We start from the raw sequence: 19267 nt of genomic DNA, 5'->3' as shown, positions 1-19267 counted from the left end.
AAAAGCTATGCTAAAACTTACAAGTTACAAGTAACTGGCCATAGCATGTAGCTGAAATCGGCCACAATTTTTTTGATGAAACTGTAGGTTCCGCTTTGTTTACGTCTTTAGAAATAAGATATAAGCTATATCTTTCTCATAAGTAACGTATGTAAATAATACCGTATGGGCGTCATATCAATTGCGAAATCTAAACAAACCAGTACCTTTTCTGACCTACTAGCATGAGTTGCGTTGCGGTCTAACGTGAGTCATCCTTAATGTCTACGTATTTTTCATATCTCAATGGACGGCTAAGCTTATTATTGTCATGCAACTAATTTCCATAAAATATCTGATATGGTTTATATGATAATGTTATTTGCATTTTAAGGGCTGCGCTTGCAAGTTTCTCCACGGCGCGGACACCCGGGACGAACATCGGCAGGAGATCGATGCGGCCCTGGACTCCAAACATGAACTCAAACTCGAACTTATTTTTTATAAGAAAAATGGTCAGTCCCATATTGTAACAATAAACAATAAACCCGACATTGATGATCATACATTTGAATCTGTGCGCACATTTTTTAGCGTGACGCCATGATATTGGTTTCAAATTTAGGCTATTAAAAATAAAACTTCGGGAAAAGTACACAGACCAACCGATTAGGCGGTTTTCTGTGGGAAAGTATGACAAAGGGGTGATATTACCCCGTCTCTCTTTTCACTTCAAGGTACCTACTTATTCCCCACATTTTAGTAGTAGTAGTAGTAAAACCCTTTATTGTACGAGAAATAACCAAAAAAACAAGAAATAAACACAATGAGTACAAAAGCGAACTTATTTATCCCTTCATTTTAGGAATATATATTTTTAGTTTTATGTAGTTTTGTTTAAGTTATATTTTAATGTAGTCTTATTTTTATATTCATAATACAATTGTAATTTATGTTGTAGTGTGTATGTAGATGTCATTTAATTAAACTATGCATCAGGATTTCCTCCGACGCCGACGTATAGAAACCTCTTAAAAAGAAACACTTCTAACCTCGAACCCAAGCCCCCATTTTCAAGCGTCAAGAGCAATAACAATTAGCATACATTCTACTGATTTTTTAATACAAAATGTACTCGTTTTAATTGTTTTTTATGTATATATTAGAACAATATACGATACTTATTATATACTTAGTATCGTAAAGAGGCATGAACAAATTACTGTTTTTATTTGATACTCACTTTTATTTGCTGACTGTACTTCCTTTCTTTACATATATGTGTCGTCTACGAGTATCTATAGTATCAGGTATTCAGGCAATATCTATCTAATGACTGGGGAACCAATCAAAATATTTTATTAAATACTTTTTGATTTGTGTTTTTAACTAGTCACACTACTATACAGGGTGATTCATGAGACGTGAGCAGGACCAAGCCTACACAATTACTAAATGTTAATGAATCGTTCACCGTCATATTTAAGTAAATCAATCACGCTTTTTTCGGTTATCTAACTTATGGACAAATTTGATTATTTACAATCATGGACACCCTACAACATTTAATTAACAAAGATAAACCCTCTTTAACCGTTATGACAGCAGTTAGATTATGAAAAAAATAAAATGTCACAATTGAGTGAGATACGATTTTTCAAAAATACGATGAAACAAAGAGGGTGACCATAAATGTCGTACTTAATAGTACATTACGATACAAGTGCGAAAAATAGGAAATTCGAAACGAGTGGCGATAAATTAAAACACGACCGAAGGGAGTGTTTTAAATCGACACGAGTTGCGAATTACCTATTCGCACATGTATCGTACAACGTTTTACAGTACATATGGCCCTTTAAATGTTCGACACAGTAACGTAATATGCTACTTCTCGCACTAGTGCTATAAAGCCCCATATGTACTGTAAAATATATTTTTTTTAAACAGTAAAAATTAAATTAACGTTAATCTCACAAATACTGGTACGAAACAGTTGCTTATAACTTACTGAATACGCAGGCTTTATCCTGCTCACGTCTACTGAATCATCCTGTATATAAATAAAGAAAAAGTGACCAAAGTCCATCGGTGCCCGAGGCCAGAATCGAACAGGCGTCTTCAGCTTACGCGGCTAACGTTTAGACCACCCGACCTCGGCAGTACCCTTCCCAAATTCTCTAGTATACGCTAACTTTGGAGGCTAGGTGGTTCGATTCCGGCCACGGGCAACGGTGGACTTTGGTCACTTAACAACGTAAGAATACAGTTTTTATAAATATATTTTAAATGCTTATAGGTATCGATATCAAAGTAAAATGGATCTTTTTATCCGATAGACTTCGATTTGCCAGCAATTTCAATAGTCTAGTAATATTCAGCTTTATGAAAAAGCAAAAACTAATTTGGTTCTACAGTTTTCGCTCCGCGGAAAGTGTGCTCCGTGTCGCTATGAAAGAGATTTTTTATGCCCGTGTTTCAGGAATTTCCATATTCACGAATTCATTCAACACTCCTTCACTTATTGCCTACGCGCCATGTTCGCGTAATGCTCACTCAATCTCAGCTTTCGCCGTTGCTTGTTTATATTCTGAACATAAAATTCCTCATAAATATACGAGCTCGAAGACCACGTAATATTGATTGATATCAATTAAAAACGCACATATCACGAGTCAGGGCTACTTTTGATTTCCACTTCAAAAGGCACTGGATGTTTGATCGGGGTTCGAATGGGGAAAGCAATTTATAAAATTACGAACCTTTCTCTTTGACGTCGTCAGTTTGATTACGTTTTTAACGAGGGCGATAAAAAATCCCTTAATGAGTGTCAGAAATAAATTCAGGCTTGTGAAAAACTAAACCAGACTGGATTCTTGCAGTAATAGCTATGCAAAGCTTCGTCCACGCCACAATCGTAAACAAAAACCAATAAGGGGTTTACGATTCCATTCGACAAAATTAAATTTTACAAGCCGGTGCTTCGATGCTGCGTACAACTGGAAACTGTTTGCCATCGCTACTTTTAATGACTATAGGAAAGCTCGCATAGTTATTACGTAGCTATCTAACTATAGATAATTGACAATCCGCAATATATTAAATATTGAGCTAGCTCTATACTATTATTAAGTCTAACTGCGACCTACGTCAGATACCCGCATGCATAGTTAATGCAAAGGCACGCCTTTTAGCTTTTGCATTTCAATTAAGTCGTACCGAAATGAACATTTATTTATATCCACAGGTTCTCCCTTTTGGTGTTTGCTCGACATTGTTCCAATTAAGAATGAAAAACGAGAAGTGGTTTTATTCCTCGCCTCATTTAAGGACATCACTAACACCAAGATGGCCGCCATGACCACTAATGAGGACTTCGACAGCGGTAAGTACTCTCGACATTTTACTTGAGATCATTTTAAAGAAACTGCAAGCTACAAAGATTTACGAGTGAAACCATTTTTTTTGTTCTCGTCGCCTTGTTGTAAGGCGTTTTTGTGAATATCATATATATTGCTGAGTAAAATGTTTGACAATGACGTTTGTGCATTTGCGATGATAACCTCTGCTGGGCACGTGTTATAATGCGGTTAATAGCGTTAGCTTGAGGTCCCCCATAGACTCCTGTTGGCCGTAGCGAGTTGAGCATCACCGCACGGTAAAGTTCGATTTGGAGTGTTGGTAGTCCTAGAACTAGTTTGTATTGTAGATAGAGTAGTGAAGCACACGTCGACACAACACTAGCCTTTTTAATAAAACTCACTTATATCTGATATCTTAAAGTTCATATCTACTTTTAATATGAAATGAAATAAACAAAAAGTATACTAATTCAATCTCAAGTTGAAATAAATGTCTTGTTTATCTATTCGTAAATGTATAGTATCCACGTAGGTTATTTAAGTTAATGTCCACTTTAAAATCTTTTTCTGATAACTTCTAAGTAGGTCTGGCTCAGTGAATTTTTGATTGTATAGACACACTTTACACATAGATATTGTATAAGTAAGTTGTTTCGTGCTTTGTTTAAAACCACCCTGTCTTTCTATTTTATGACGTACCTACTTTATAATCTTCTTCAAACATATGTCGCCAGTATGCAAAAAGAGCGTTCAATGTTTTGCAGTTTTAATTACATTTTAATAGCTTCATTAACTTTTTGTTCAGCGTTTTTATTATTCTCTAATACTAAATTATGTCGTTTATTAATATCTACTACCTTTGTTAAAGTATAATGTCGGCCCATTCGAGTGTTTACAGTTGCAACTTAACTTTACAGACATTATTTTTTAACATTGAAAAACTCAAAATTTGTAGCCGATTATACCTACATATAACCATTATATACCAAGGATTTTTTTTTGTAAAAATAACTGAATTGATGATCGTTTTTATATAGTTAATCGCACACGTGTAACTTAATAAAAATGATATCATTTATGAACTCAGTGCATGTGACACATCTAAGTATGTCTTTTGCAAATTGCAATAATGTACCTACTTGTAGTTATAATAAGTAGTAACTTCGCATGACAATTCGTGGGCACTATCTAATCTTTCGGCATGATCACATGTTAGCTAGTTGCGTACACATTTACACACACATTATTGAGCTAATTTTATGACAACACAAATCATTTAATATTTGTAGCAAGTAGTTATTCACAATGTCAGTTTCATATGCGTTAATATTGTTTGTGAATTATTTCTAATTATCGCCTTCATCAGCTTCGCTGGCGACATTTCGCATTACAGGGTTTTTGCATTAAATATCTAGAAAGAAAATTCCACTCAATAGAACCGCATGATACAATATCTTATTTATTGCCCGAGCTAAACATTTGATTTATCTTCAGGGGACTACTCTGGTATCAATATCAAAAAAAAATATTATTATCTTGTAAGCCAGTGAGTCTTTGCGAATTCTCTTTCTAGGATTTAACTGAAGTAGATTTAAAGAAAACCCTGGATAGCGTAAAATGTAAAAAGAGAAATAGTCAAATAGTCAAAATATTTCGTTTGTGGTCCTCGAGTGATATCAAGATGGTAACAGGGTGGTTTATGCGTACAGGAGCCGCGGTGCGGCCTTCGGCTGGCGTGGTCACTCTAGCGTTATCCCCATTTGTACCCGCAGCGGCACTCTTGGGCGCCCGGTTCCGCGCTGAATCTAGTTGCCTACTTCCAGACCCGAATGGCAATTTGGACCCTGAAGCGCCGTCGCCCGCCAACATGGGCAGACGGCGATCTAGAGCGGTACTTTATCAGCTTTCAGGACATTATAAACCGGAAAAAACGAAGAGCAAAATTAAACTTAACAATGTTAGTAAGGTAACTTTGAAGTACCTACCTACTTACATACCTATTACATTACACTACCGTACTCCGGTTTGTATCATAAGCACACAATGGTAGTCTACTTATTCTTTCAGAACCTGCTTCACTCATCTGATCCACCGCTGCCTGAATACAAAACGTCAGCTATCAAAAAATCAAAATTTATAATATCACATTATGGAGTATTCAAAACATTTTGGGACTGGCTGATACTTATAGCCACGTTCTATGTTGCGGTCGTGGTGCCGTACAACGCCAGCTTCGTTGATGAAGGTCATCCCAGGATCAGCGTCACATCTGACGTTGTGGTTGAAGCTTTATTTATTGTCGGTATGAGAATTTCTTTGCAACCAAATCTTCCTTAAAACTTTTACAAGCCCTTTAAAATGATTTATTCACATTTCAGATATACTACTTAACTTCCGAACAACTTTTGTGAGCAAGAAAGGAGAAGTGGTGTCGGATTCTAAGGCAATAGCTTTTAATTATTTAAGGTCGTGGTTCGTGGTGGATCTGCTGGCCGCGCTTCCCTTTGACCTACTTTACGCATCTGACGTGTACAGCGGCGCGGTAAGCTGAGTCGCCCAGCCGACTAATTAATTTAAGCGTTGTTATTTAAATTAATTATCGCTTAAACTAAGAACACCACCGGGTCGTTTCTCGCCTTGTCGAGTCGGTCACGTTTGCGAATGACAATTTAACTTGATTTAAAACGTTTGTAAGTGTAAGTAGGGCAAACACTGAAGTTAACTGTGTTGCAGGAATCTACTCACGGGAACGTGCATTTAGTGAAGCTCACGAGGTTGTTGCGCTTGGCGAGGCTGCTGCAGAAGATGGACCGATACTCGCAGTACTCGGCCCTCATTTTAACGCTTTTGATGTTGTCATTCTCGCTCGTCGCGCACTGGCTCGCTTGTATCTGGTTCATTATCGCCGAAAAGGAAATTGAAAATCACAGAAACGAGAGCTGGGATCTAGGTATGTAATGTAAATACGTGCCCCAGTAGGTATACGTTTGCGCTTGGCACATGCGAATCTAAATAGAAATATTTGTGATCGGGGTCGGTATTGCCAGGGACTGATTAGGTAATAATTTTGAAAGGGAATAGAATGTTTGTAATCATGAGAACTTATCGCTTGCTAAGCGTTTCACACCTACTGTAAATAAATATAACGATGGTTAGTCGATGTTCAATCAAAGCTGGTATATCACATATCTTGATCAAAACGAGTATATTAAATCAAATATAAAATAAAGTTGTTTCCATGCCACACATTATTAATACATAAAATATGTTGGATTTCCAATGAATAGGGGCAAGCATACAAGAAGTTGACTCTGAAATTTGTGCTTAATGCTAAAGCCATAACTCTTAATTAACTTCGTGTAATGTAGCGTGAACTTGCGCGATTCCAGCATCATTTCATTACCTCGCTTTTAAGTAACAAATATCGTTTAATTACGCCTTAGTAAATACCCGCGTAAATCAATTTACTTACTTTCCCTTGACACTTTTGACTTTGATTAGATTTTATTACTTAATGATGTGGGTTTATTAAACGGTAAATTGTAAATTTTAGCCTATCCTTAGAACCAAATTAAATGATAAATTTTAATTCTAAAATAAATTGTGAATAACGAGCACCAAACGAAGACCAAAATTACCAAATAGGAGAAATAATAAATAAATAAATAAAAATAAAAAATAAATTTATTCAGGTGTCAACCCATTACATTACAATAATAATTACAACGCAAATATATACACAACGCAAATATACAATTAAACTAAGACTAAAATTAAAGCTAATTAGGTAAATAGTACAGTCAGCGTCAAATACTTTGTAGCAACCAAAGTAGCCAAATAGTTCGGTACACCATATATTTAGTACCTATGGTGTACCGAACTATTTGGCCACTTTGACTGCTACGAAGTATTTGACGCTGACTGTACAGCAGAGCTTGCTCATACAGTAAGTAGCAGGTTGCATACACTACTTTAACAATGCTGTTCGCCGATTGGCTCACTCTCCCGACAAACGACCAGCGACCGCGCGGGAATGCAATTTTGACTGTTTCATTCTAAATAATTAGAGAAAAATTCAGAAAGTGAGTGCACATAATTTGTTTGTGATAAATTGTTTAATATAACGTGACATTCATATAAGAATATGAAAAAACTTTGCAAAATTGACTCGAGTTAGATACAAAAGGACGACCTTCAACTTTCGTGAAAATGTTTGGACCTAAACTGGTGTGTTAACAATTTAGCACTTATTTCCATAAAATAAAAAACATTCATATATTCATTCAAGATATTTGTAAAGCATTACCTATATTCCATTGCACATAGGTACTTACCCAAAATCTATAAGAGAGTTCAATGAGCGGGTGGACGAAAACCGATATCTATACATATAGGTATTTTGCGATGATTAATAGTTTTTGTAGTTTTAGTTTTTCTTTAATATAATTTTTAATCGCCAGCCGCCGCTGACCAGCGTATAAGCGAATTTTGGCATAGTTGTAGGGAATGGTGTATTAAAGAACATACTAAAACTACTGATGGGTGGGGGTGAAGCTAACGGGTAGGAGGGAGTTCAAAGGTCCCTTTTAATAGTTATTCGTAAACAACTCGTAAAAGGTGCTCAACAGCATAAAATATTCTTTTCATAAGTAATCTAATTAAATTTTCTACAAAAAACATTGTACTCAGTTTTTTGCTAGGATCAATATTTAAAAATATATAAGAAGGGAAAAGGGATTCTATCTATACATAATTTGTGTAACACTTGGCACGATTGTCCCTTATATCGTATTTAGTTGATCTAATGCCCCAACCACAAGATTAACTTTTGGCTTGTTTCTACCTACCTGAAGCTGTCATGTCAAGTTTGGTATCATTTTCATATAAATCAGGGACGAAATTCATTTATCCAACATTAGTAGTACACTTTCATACAAAAAAATGGATTCGTGCACAAAAATATGAAATATATATTTTCTTTTCAATATTTTGCCCTTTACAATCACATGTGGCGATTAGCACATTTCGGGGTTGGTCCCATAGTAAAAGTTGCTCAGTGTGACCTATATATTTACCCCGCATTTATAAATCATTGCAGGTCACTAAATAAACATCCTGTATAAACATTTTTACAAATTTTATTTTTATTCTGAAAAGTATCACTTGAAACTAAGCGTTCATATTCTTTCTTTCTTCTTCTTCCTCGCGTTGTCCCGGCATTTTGCCGCGGCTCATAGGAGCCTGGGGTCCGCTTGACAACTAATCCCAAGATTTGGCGTAGGCACTAGTTTTTACGAAAGCGACTGCCATCTGACCTTCCAACCCAGAGGGTAAAGGGTTCATATTCTTTCTTTGAAAAAAAAAAATTTTTAGCGCACGGAGGTGGTAATTCTCATACAAAGGGAACTATGGCCAAGGTTAACGATTACTGAATTTGGCCGGTCAAACGTATGAATATAATGCTTGTATATTTTTTTATGCCTTTTTGGCCTTTTTTTGGTACATTTTTGTGTGTGTGTGTGTGTGTGTTTATTTTTATATTATACAAACTTTGACTGTTTGTGGTGATGGAAAAAATCTGCAAATTATGTAGATAGGTAGACAAATAAACCTAATGTTAAGACCAAGATAGGTTATTTATGGTTGGTTGATATGCAGCAGTAGGCCCGCTTTACAGTTTAGGACACTTCAAAACAGTCAAAAACTAAGGTATTAAGTATAAGGTATTTTGTGTCTAAAGTAAAATCAAATGCTCCGTATTTTAGGTATTGTTTTATCTTTTTTCCGAGTGAAATGGAACAAACAGCTTAATATAAAGATACTCAGACATCACATTATTTAAGTGCATGTTTCCTCTTCCTTTCCAAACAGTATAATACGAAACCCATAAATACTCTTGTTGATTTTAAACAGGTTAATTTTCGATTAACCCAAAGCGTGAATGTACGTGGAGGTTATTTTTAATGCGTGTAATCGATTTCTCGGTACGTATACAGGATGGATAAACAATTTGGCAGAGCGGCTCAAAGTTCCGGTGCCTGAGATATCACACAGTGAGAGCTACGTCACCGCACTGTACTTCACTTGCTCTTCTCTCACCAGCGTTGGCTTTGGAAACGTCTCCGCTAACACTTTACCAGAGAAAGTATTTAGCATACTTACTATGCTCATTGGAGGTAAGTTTAACTTATGAATACTATAATAAGATTAATAAGTCAATCCATATTATACTTTTTTCTGTGGTATTTTATACGATCTTGATATATTAGAGAGCTTTTCAGTCGAGTACCGTGCTTCGGCCTAAGTAAGGTACGATATTGAAAAACTTGATTGATTCTATGAGTCAACTGAAACAATAATTTATCTAATATACAACCTAAATAATGAAACAAAATTATCTACTGAAAAAGAGGCTCGTTGACATCTTTTGTTCCATCGTTTAGTTTTATCATCTTGACCGCATCGAAACATGATTGGTCAAATTCATTAAAGTACACTAAAGTCATTACTTAGTCAGGCCATTAGTTCTGTCACAAACGTTTAAAGGATAAAATGTAATGCAAAGCTTTTAACAATAAAATATAGCCGTGATTTGAATGCTTGTTTTACATATATACATAATACAATTCAATTACCTAATTACAATACAAACTGAAAATATTAATCCATTAACGAACCGACACATTGCCTCGTGGATTATTTTATGCTCTCATTGTACAGTCTACTATTTCTCCTCCCTGTAGCACTCATGCACGCTGTTGTGTTCGGTAACGTAACCGCCATTATTCAAAGAATGTACTCGCGCCGGTCCATGTATCAGAGCAAGTGGCGCGATTTGAAGGATTTCCTCACCATCAATCAAGTCCCCAAGGAACTCAAGCAACGCATGCAAGACTACTTCCAAACCATGTGGTCGCTCAACCACGGGATTGATATTCACGAGGTAAGTCAACGCAACACAGCAACCAGTTTAATCTACCGTAATTCTCTCAAAGGACGAACTTTAATGTTTTTAAATGGATCTCAGACGTCTTCTAAAAGGATTACAAGATTTTTCTCTACACCATAATTTTCTTTTTTCCTCGTAAATCTTAAGCATGTTTGAGAGATGGATGTAAATTTAATGCCACTGTCCAGTCCCTTTGAAGTCGTAAACGAAGTGAATAAAATTCGCATAAAGCTCGTTATAGTATTTATTTTATTTTTCAGACTCTAAAGGAATTCCCCGAAGAGCTGAGAGGCGATGTTTCATTACATTTGCACCGAGAAATCCTATCGCTTCCAATTTTCGAGTCGGCGTCCCAAGGATGCTTAAAGCTACTATCGTTGCACATTCGTAACAACTTTTGCGCTCCTGGCGAATACCTCGTCCATAAAGGCGATGCGCTCACATACATTTATTACATTTGCAACGGTTCAATGGAAGTAATGCAAAACGATATGGTCGTCGCTATTCTAGGTAAGTATCAATGAACTGAACAGCTCTGCTCGTTTATTGTGTCCGAATTTCCACGCGTTTATTTATTTGCTGAACAGGTAAAGGAGACTTGGTGGGCTGTGATATGAATGCTCATTTGCATGCATACAATATGGGACAGTCACAAAACAACAATCAAGACTCAGTCATCGTGAAATCGAGCAGCGACGTAAAGGTATAAATATTTACTTTCACAATTATGATCTTAGATGTAGGTTTCTAGCATTATCTTACGTGGACTATGTCTTATTTCAGGCTCTCACATATTGTGATTTAAAGTGTATAGCTATGAATGGGTTAGCAGAAGTCCTTCGACTCTATCCGGAATACCAGCAAGAGTTTATTCAGGATATCCAGCACGATCTCACTTATAACCTTCGAGAAGGCTATGAAGCTGAACAAGAGTCAGACGGAAATGGCCACCCCTCCCTTACCCTACCTTCCATATCAGAAGATGATGAAAATATAGCAGAGGAAGGTCTTTCCCCTAAAATCAAACCACCGCCTCCTAGCATCAATAATAGTCCTCGCCATCTTAAATTCAGGTAATCATTGAAACTAATAAAATCATCTAAAAACTCGAAGAACTTCAATATTTTCAGATGTTCATTTCATCAAACTACTTACTAAGTAACTCCCGAGAAACTCACTGTGTTGCTTCAGCGACTCCCAATGAAATAGTTGTAAACCTAACACAGAGTAATTTTGTACATGCAAGTTCTATTAAACTCACTATCCCATTATTTGTTATCGACAGGCAACTAACAAGCTTTGCATGAAATCGTAATGTAACCGTTATCTAAAATGATCAAAGCTGTGCAAACCGTTAAATCTAGTTAATTAATGTGCCCCTGGTTTACTTAATCCAGACAAAGGTATGAGTAGATAGATACATGCCAAACATTATAACCGATTATCGTACATTGTATTAGAACATGATTACCACAGTATATACACAGGATGGATTTTTAAATGAGTCGGTGAAGACAGCTATCTTAGAAGATGTTCCCTAACTTCTTAAATAACAGTAATTAGTAATCACCGATTTTGGAATAATGTGCTGTACCTAGTGTATTTCAATTGCAGGTAAATAAGTAAAATAACATACTTAAACATAGTTTTAATTACCCCTAACTTGTCTCTAAGGCATTCAGTGGAGCAAGGATACTTGCCCTAATTAGAACACCTGGTCGTTATAAGTGTTTTGTTTAGACCGTTTTCGCATTAATTATTTTTACATATTCCAGACCAGACGGACAACGATTAACGCACAGGGAATTACGTGAGAGAATAGAAAGACAGCGTTCCGTTGCGACGCCTAAAATTACGAAAGCCGACTCATTGGAGGGATTAAATTTAGAAGTGTACAACACGCGGTCTTCTGTAGATAGACTTGATACGCAGGTATCGAGCTTGCATCACGACGTCGCCGCGCTCAGCATGGAGGCAAGTCAAACAATGATGTCACACGCCATTAACTTTATGTTGACCCGTTTTATCATAAACGACGAGACAAGGAATCGGTATTAGATAAGGGTATCATTTGATAACATAAGCAAATCGCTTTATTTTTGTCATATTTTATCAGTGAATGTAAATGGTTTGTTCACTGGACCATGGCTTAAATCTATCATTACTTTCAATAAGCACAGTTTCCTGCAATAGTGTCATATATCCTCTAATCTACAACGAAGCTCACAAAATTACAAGATACGCTATTATGGCGTTACAAATATCATTGTGTCAAATATTTTTTCGCGCTTCGTTGTGCAACATATTATTGCAGGTATACAGTCAAGGTAATAAATATGTACAAGTATTTTATACGTTTTCATCTTATATTATTGACTGTATATTTCAACTTTTCGGTTTGAAACGATTATAGTTAGGTAGCTCTTCACACTAAGTATCAGATTCATACATAGTATGTCACAAAACAGATTGCATGAACACTAACAAATCCAACTAGGTTTAGGTTTTTCTTCATTTTCATGAAAGTTTGTAAATAACCATGTGTATTTATGAACTTGGGTAGTGAACTTTGACGGCCACTAATAAATAATATATTAGTATATTATTTATTAGTGGCCGTCAAAGTCACTTTCGTTTTATTCAACTCATTTCCCATTTTAACTTGTAATATGAAACAGGTACGGAATGCAATACAAGCATTGCAGGAGATGACGGCAGCACCGCCGGCCGGCTGGCACTCTGCGCATTCTAATCCCAACCTTCAGTGGAGCACTCCTCCCAATCAACTCGCGCGCAGCTGTAGCCATCCTCCTGACGTCTTCTGCTGGGATCAAGTAAATATAGCTCATAATTTATGCAAAACCAAAACAAATTAAGGACCCGTGGAACAAGCCAACTTTGCCTCCAAGGTTATCTTTGCCCATAAACTATTATGGTAGAAGAACAGATACATTTTTGGTCCCAAAAATATATAATGATATAGAATGGTTAAGAGAGGAAAAGAAATATAGCATAATGGAAGTAAAGAACAAATTAAAAAAAATACTTTTAGATAATTTACCTTGACCTCAGCTAACGTGTATTATTATTATTATTATTAGACTTGTTGTTTTGACTTGTGACCCTGCCTATGAAGCCGATGGTCCCGGGTTCAAATCCTGGTAAGGGCATTTATTCGTGTGATGAACATGGATATTTGTTCCTGAGTCATTGGTGTTTTCTATGTATTTAAGTATTTATAAATATTTATACATTATATATATCGTTGTCTAAGTACCCTCAACACAAGCCTTATTGAGCTTACTGTGGGACTTAGTCAATTTGTGTAATAATGTCCTATAATATTTATTTATTTTTATTTTATTTATCGTGTAAGTCCTAGACATCTTTGCGAGAAAAATACATCTTGCCATAAAAAATGCTTGCTGAACCCAGATTTAGCGCTTAGACCCTTTCAGGGGATATTCTCTTAATATGAAACTTGGAAGAATATGAACAAAACGTCATTCCACTTTTAACTATACATTTGAACACGATTTATATCGAAAAAAATAATATGTACCCTAGCATTAACGTATATAGAGAGAAGAATCCTTAAATTCGAAAATATTCTAATTTGCTAACATTCATATGTCTAGTAACAAGTTAATAATAATCGAACAGACAGACGGACATGACGAATCTATAAGGGTTCCGTTTTTTGCCATTTGGCTACGGAACCCTAAAAAGTACAAATATTTATTTATTCCGAATTTTATTTGAATAAAACGTCAGTAGGTAGTACAACTTTTTGACTTCTGAGCCATATTCCTATGAGATAGCTTCGTTTTATGGACATAGTGGTATAAAAAAAAAATTGTGACTTTAATAAGATTTCACTTCGCCTTACACAATATTCATAATAAATCCATAGCTATAGAGATAAAAGAAAATACAAAAAAGTCGCATACTTTTTTTCTGTGCCGTCTGATCCTCGTGGTCCCCGAAGCTCAAATTTTAAGACACGCAAACAGGGATCTCAGAAATTGTAGATGTCAAATTTGATTACGGTTACTATTGTTTGAACCCCATTTAAGATCTAAAATCTGTTTTTGCAATCACATTATATAGCCCTAAAAAGTTTTCCTCCGTTAATTTTAGTAACTTTGTATTATATAGCACTCGTGTACCATCAATTATGGATCTACTGATGTCTATTTTATTAAAATCCGCTTAAAAGTTGAGGCGCTACAAAAAAAAATGTTTTAATATTCAGAGTCCTCTCAAGGCGGCTTTATTGATTTTTCTGTAATAAAACAAGCGTAAACAGGTTGCGAAGAGCAAGAGGAATCTACCGATACGTCATTTTAAAAAATCGATCCAGTATCCTAAGTTACAGGGTGTACTGAATCTTCAGTACTTAAACCCATAACCCTACTTTCTGGTTAACTCGCAGTCGAATAAAATGTTAATATTGGGGTAGATCACGTATAAATGTATAGTTAAAAGTGGAATTCATATTCCTCCGAGTTTCCTATTAAGAGAATGTCTCCTGGAAGTGTATGAGCTTTAAACTTAGATTCGGCATGTATTTTCTGTAATAATGTCCTATAATATTTATTTATTTATTTATTATTTTCTATAGAAAAAGGGACCTGAGAATTCATTGTAATTAACTTTCCCGCTATAATATCTTTTAAATATTGATTACAGAGAAAACTGCTTTGAATGTTTTTTTGTAGAAAATGTTATATAGATTATTTATGTTTCTAAACATTTTTTGATTTGGGTCACCGTTTACGAGTTATTTACGAAAAACTAAAAAAAGGACCTGGAAATTGATTATAATTAACATTCCGCCTTTAAGCCTTTTCCAGGCCGCACTAATCTACAAGGATTTCCCAAAAAAAAAATATTTTAATTAATCCAGCTTTGATGATTCATTTGAAGGCAACTCTCATTTTCCGAAAGTGCAATCTAATTTGAACTTTAAATCGGAATACTAAAGTTGAAATTCTATTGGCGTTAATATTTGGCGAAAAGGGTTAATATCTCATTAAATATTGATCGGTGCGAAAAAATGTACAGAACCTAGAAAATTTTATTTTAATATTTATGTAAAACATTTTTTTTACTATAAGCCACCGTTTACGAGTTATTTACGAAAATCTAAAAAAGGGGTTTTTAAAATGCGTTTGATCACAGTGGATGTGCTGAACAAAAAAAAATCATAACATGACTTTTTTTAATAATTCGTGTTTTTTTCGAAAAAATGCGGGCAAAGTTGGCTAGTTTCACGGAATATGCTAATAGGGATGCTGTATTAAAAAAAATCACACCATGCATAAAATAAAGCACCACCAGTCATAATACATTTCCTTTCCACAGCAAGAACGGCCGATCACACCTGACCGTCTGAAAGTACATCGACACACGCAGACGGAACCCTTCCTTCATTCCATTACACAATACATTCTTGAGCACCCTGCCACAGTGATGCTCTTGCTTGGCCTCGAACCGGTGACGACACTAGCACCGGCACCTTCCGCGGTCGACTACTATGACCCTCGGAGTCGCAGACCCAGCACGCTGGAACAAATCGTAGAATCAGAGAACGGCAGCCAAACCCCCTCAAGTACAGCAAGCGAAAAGTTCGAACTCAACAGAAGCCTCAGCGAAAGCGTCAAAGACATTGATATACAGCCTGAAGTGAAAAAACTGGAACGGCAAGACGCAAAAATAACTAATATGAAAAGGAATAGGTATTCTGCCAGTGATCTGAGTGACGAGACGGAGCGGCTGCTCTCGGCCGCGTCCTCGCTGCCCAGCACTCGCAGCCTTAAGTTTAATATTAACAGTTAAGTTAACTGAAGACAATTCCATTTCCGCGATGTCGTGTTTAATATTGTGCTCATTAGTCTTTAGAACTTTGATGTAAATTATTTACCAAATAGATTTAATCAGTCGCGATTAAATCAACCTTGGGTCAATGTGATGATGTTTCGATACTTACAATTAATGTAGCTAGGCCTCGAAGAGACTCTATTAGATGTAGAAGATAACTACATTACTTACTTATATCAGTTTAGTTTTAAGCCCAATGATGTCTTTGTTCAACAAAGTCTAAATACTTAGAACCTCGTGCATGTTTACAATACGATTTTGTACATATCATTATCATGATTGTTTAACTTACTATAATTAACAGAATCGGAGCTCTATTTGGAAAATCTCTAGTCACTTGTACTTATTAGATTTAAGAGATTACGAGAGAGGTATGTTGAGTTTATGACAGCATTGCCTACTCGTATTTTAAGAGTCCCTACTATTTAGTTTTAAGTTATAATGAAATCAATTATTTTAAAGTTAAATATACATCTTATAACTAGGGACCCTGTATTACTGAAATGTCTTTTGATCAAAGCAAGAAAAAGCATATCTATAGCTAAATTGTTGTATACATACATAGTCGTATGAGCCCGTACCGCTTCGCGCGTGTACCTTTAATATTATCTAGACAATACATAATCTGTAGATACGTACCTATTACCACAACTGTCTTCGCGTCGAGGTATTTAGGTGTACGACTTTAAATACTTTTAGGTAGATTATAAACTTAATTACACGTTTTTAAATTTGATCTCTATATTTCAACACTACTATTTCAATAACTGGACGTCTATAGGTAAATAGTAATTTCTATGTGGTCTTCCTGTAAATATATAAATTGGTATTTTTGTGAAAAAGTCAAAATTTAACTTTCTAAAGTGTATTTATGTGAGATTTGCCAAATAAGGAAAATATGCAATTAAACAACGTGCCAATGTTAAAGGAAAACTGAATCATTTATAGGTATTATAATCATTGAATGAAAAAGTGAAGTATTACAAAAAACGTTTCGTAAACAGTAGTAAGCTAATAAAAACCTCCGTCTACTAACGAGATGAGCCCGTGGATTTGATTCAAAAGTTTGCTTTATCAATTTAACAATCGACATTTGTAAAGAGGATACCAGGAGCTGAAATTTAAATATTGTAGATGAATATATCCGTCTCGCTAACGGAAGCGGCTCCTAAAACTAGTGCGATAAGGACAACGCCAGGTTAGGTGAAAAATTTTCTCCTCCAAAACTTAACCAAATGTAACGAAATTTTGAGATTTAAATGGTAATGAATGGTTTTGCTTTTTAGGCTAATTGATGCCAGTTTTGAATACCATGCTTCTCTTTTTGCGGCCTAGTAAATTAGGCCATTTTCACGAATATTTCAAATGCACTAACGCCTTAAGAAACAAATATATCAAAAAAAGCAAAACAGTCCAACAGAGATATTAATAATAAAAGTCTGTGTTCAAAGATCATTGACGGATAAAACAGTCGAGTACGTTTTTTATGCAGAAATTACCACTCCTGTTGCCTCTTAATTATTAGTCCTGGGAACATTTCGACATACAGTTTTTTGCAACAAAAACTCATTATCGTGACACTTTACTATTCACTATGTTCTCTTTTATGTCTGTCTATTACTGTTTGTGTGTTTATGAATAAAACAAATTCTATTATGGGTACAAACTTTTTCATCAAAAAACGTTGTTAGTTGTAGGTACAGTTAGTCCATTCGAAAAGACCAATTAAATTGTCACTTTCCTCCACGAGCACTTAATAGTATTAAACTTAACAGAAGAGACACTGTATAATATCAACTCAGCATAGTTAATCATGTTTTCAAATTTCATATCAAGTGTTCAATTTCACGCAAAATCATTCTAGGAGTTACTTCAAAATTTTAAAGGACAGATTAATTCACCAAATTTTGAGGACAATGGTCTTTAGTCTGCGTCGGCACTGATTGTTTCAATAGTACCTAATGCGATTGGGGTCAAAGTTATAGAATATTAAGGTCAATAAAAGGACAATGGAGTAACAAAATTGGTTGTTAAAATTAAAAATCAATAAACGTGTCGTTGCCCACAGGGTATTTAATTAAAACTTTAGACCAGTTATGAAGTTATGTGGACTTCGAGTCTGTGGTTTTACGCGTTTTACGTCTCATGTCTTACGTCCCCTGAAAAACGGTTCACGTAGCCTTTGTACAGGCAAAATATTGCCATGACAAAATTCTAGTTTCTAAGCAAGCACTTATACGGTAACTTTTAAGTGCTCGGCCCTGTTGCCTCATGTGAATTACCTATAAACATGCAAATTGCTGTATTTAAGATCAAAGGATATAAGGTGGGTTGACGCCCACGTCCCAGGTAGCTGTAACATAACATTTACGCACGGTTTTCTGTACAACTCAAAATAGTTTATTTTTCCTTTAATACATACCTACGCTATAATAAAACAGTATGTGATGCCTACATGACCTATAAAACTTAATTTGCTAGTATGAGCTGTCCGAACTGAAAGGCTAAAAAAACATCGTACCGAATAAATCACACGCGAATCGAAAATTAATGCACCTGGACACGTGCAACGTAATAAAATTAACCTATCTGTTCGCCCGCCTCGGGCATTTGCCGATTTGATTTGAATATGTAGCAATCCGCTAGAGTGCTTGTATACTTTACAATAAATTCCAATCGTTCCATGTAATTATTCGCCCTTTTAAACTGTGTCCATTAACGATTCATCGTACCTATCTGTTTTTACGTATCCCGTGTATATTTTCGCTTGGCAAAAATAAATATTTTTCTCCATTGACATAAAAGCATGGGTACTATTAAATCATAGCCTAGGTAATGCCTTCGTACTAATATTGGACCTGCAATAAGTTGTAATTGTTTATTGTACAACCCCATGTATTCATATTATTTTTTCTGTAAATTATAAGTATGAAAAAAAATTCTACAATAACATAATCCAACATACTTACTACTATTTTACATTTACATACGGCTTTGCACTATAATTGGAGAAAATCCAAAGGTATACTCATTTTGTTTTATAACAAGATTTGCGAGAAGTTATTTGTATCAAATTATTTAGATGTGTCTTATG

General features: G+C 35.4%; 1 protein-coding gene across 3 annotated transcripts in view; it reads left to right on the top strand.

Annotated features, from left to right (window-relative positions):
* Positions 1-17412, top strand: part of LOC133533560 (potassium voltage-gated channel subfamily H member 8-like) — a 167349-nt gene extending 149937 nt beyond the window's left edge. For 2 of the 3 annotated variants that reach the window (XM_061872558.1, XM_061872557.1), the window contains 14 exons: positions 374-494; positions 3227-3364; positions 5051-5298; positions 5409-5643; positions 5720-5883; positions 6075-6291; positions 9338-9517; positions 10085-10284; positions 10551-10800; positions 10878-10993; positions 11074-11363; positions 12066-12264; positions 12969-13124; positions 15658-17412. In XM_061872558.1, the coding sequence (XP_061728542.1) occupies positions 374-494; positions 3227-3364; positions 5051-5298; positions 5409-5643; positions 5720-5883; positions 6075-6291; positions 9338-9517; positions 10085-10284; positions 10551-10800; positions 10878-10993; positions 11074-11363; positions 12066-12264; positions 12969-13124; positions 15658-16131 (2988 nt within the window). In that variant the 3' untranslated portion in view covers positions 16132-17412. The remainder of the gene's footprint in view (positions 1-373; positions 495-3226; positions 3365-5050; positions 5299-5408; positions 5644-5719; positions 5884-6074; positions 6292-9337; positions 9518-10084; positions 10285-10550; positions 10801-10877; positions 10994-11073; positions 11364-12065; positions 12265-12968; positions 13125-15657) is intronic. The other variant, XM_061872559.1, reaches the window with a different exon arrangement.
* Positions 17413-19267: the final 1855 nt, after the last annotated feature.

The sequence above is a fragment of the Cydia pomonella genome, unplaced genomic scaffold (assembly GCF_033807575.1).
Source record: "Cydia pomonella isolate Wapato2018A unplaced genomic scaffold, ilCydPomo1 PGA_scaffold_178, whole genome shotgun sequence".
Taxonomy (NCBI): Eukaryota; Metazoa; Arthropoda; class Insecta; order Lepidoptera; family Tortricidae; genus Cydia; species Cydia pomonella.
Note: the sequence above shows the minus strand (reverse complement) of the source record. Positions and strands in the feature narration are given on the sequence as shown.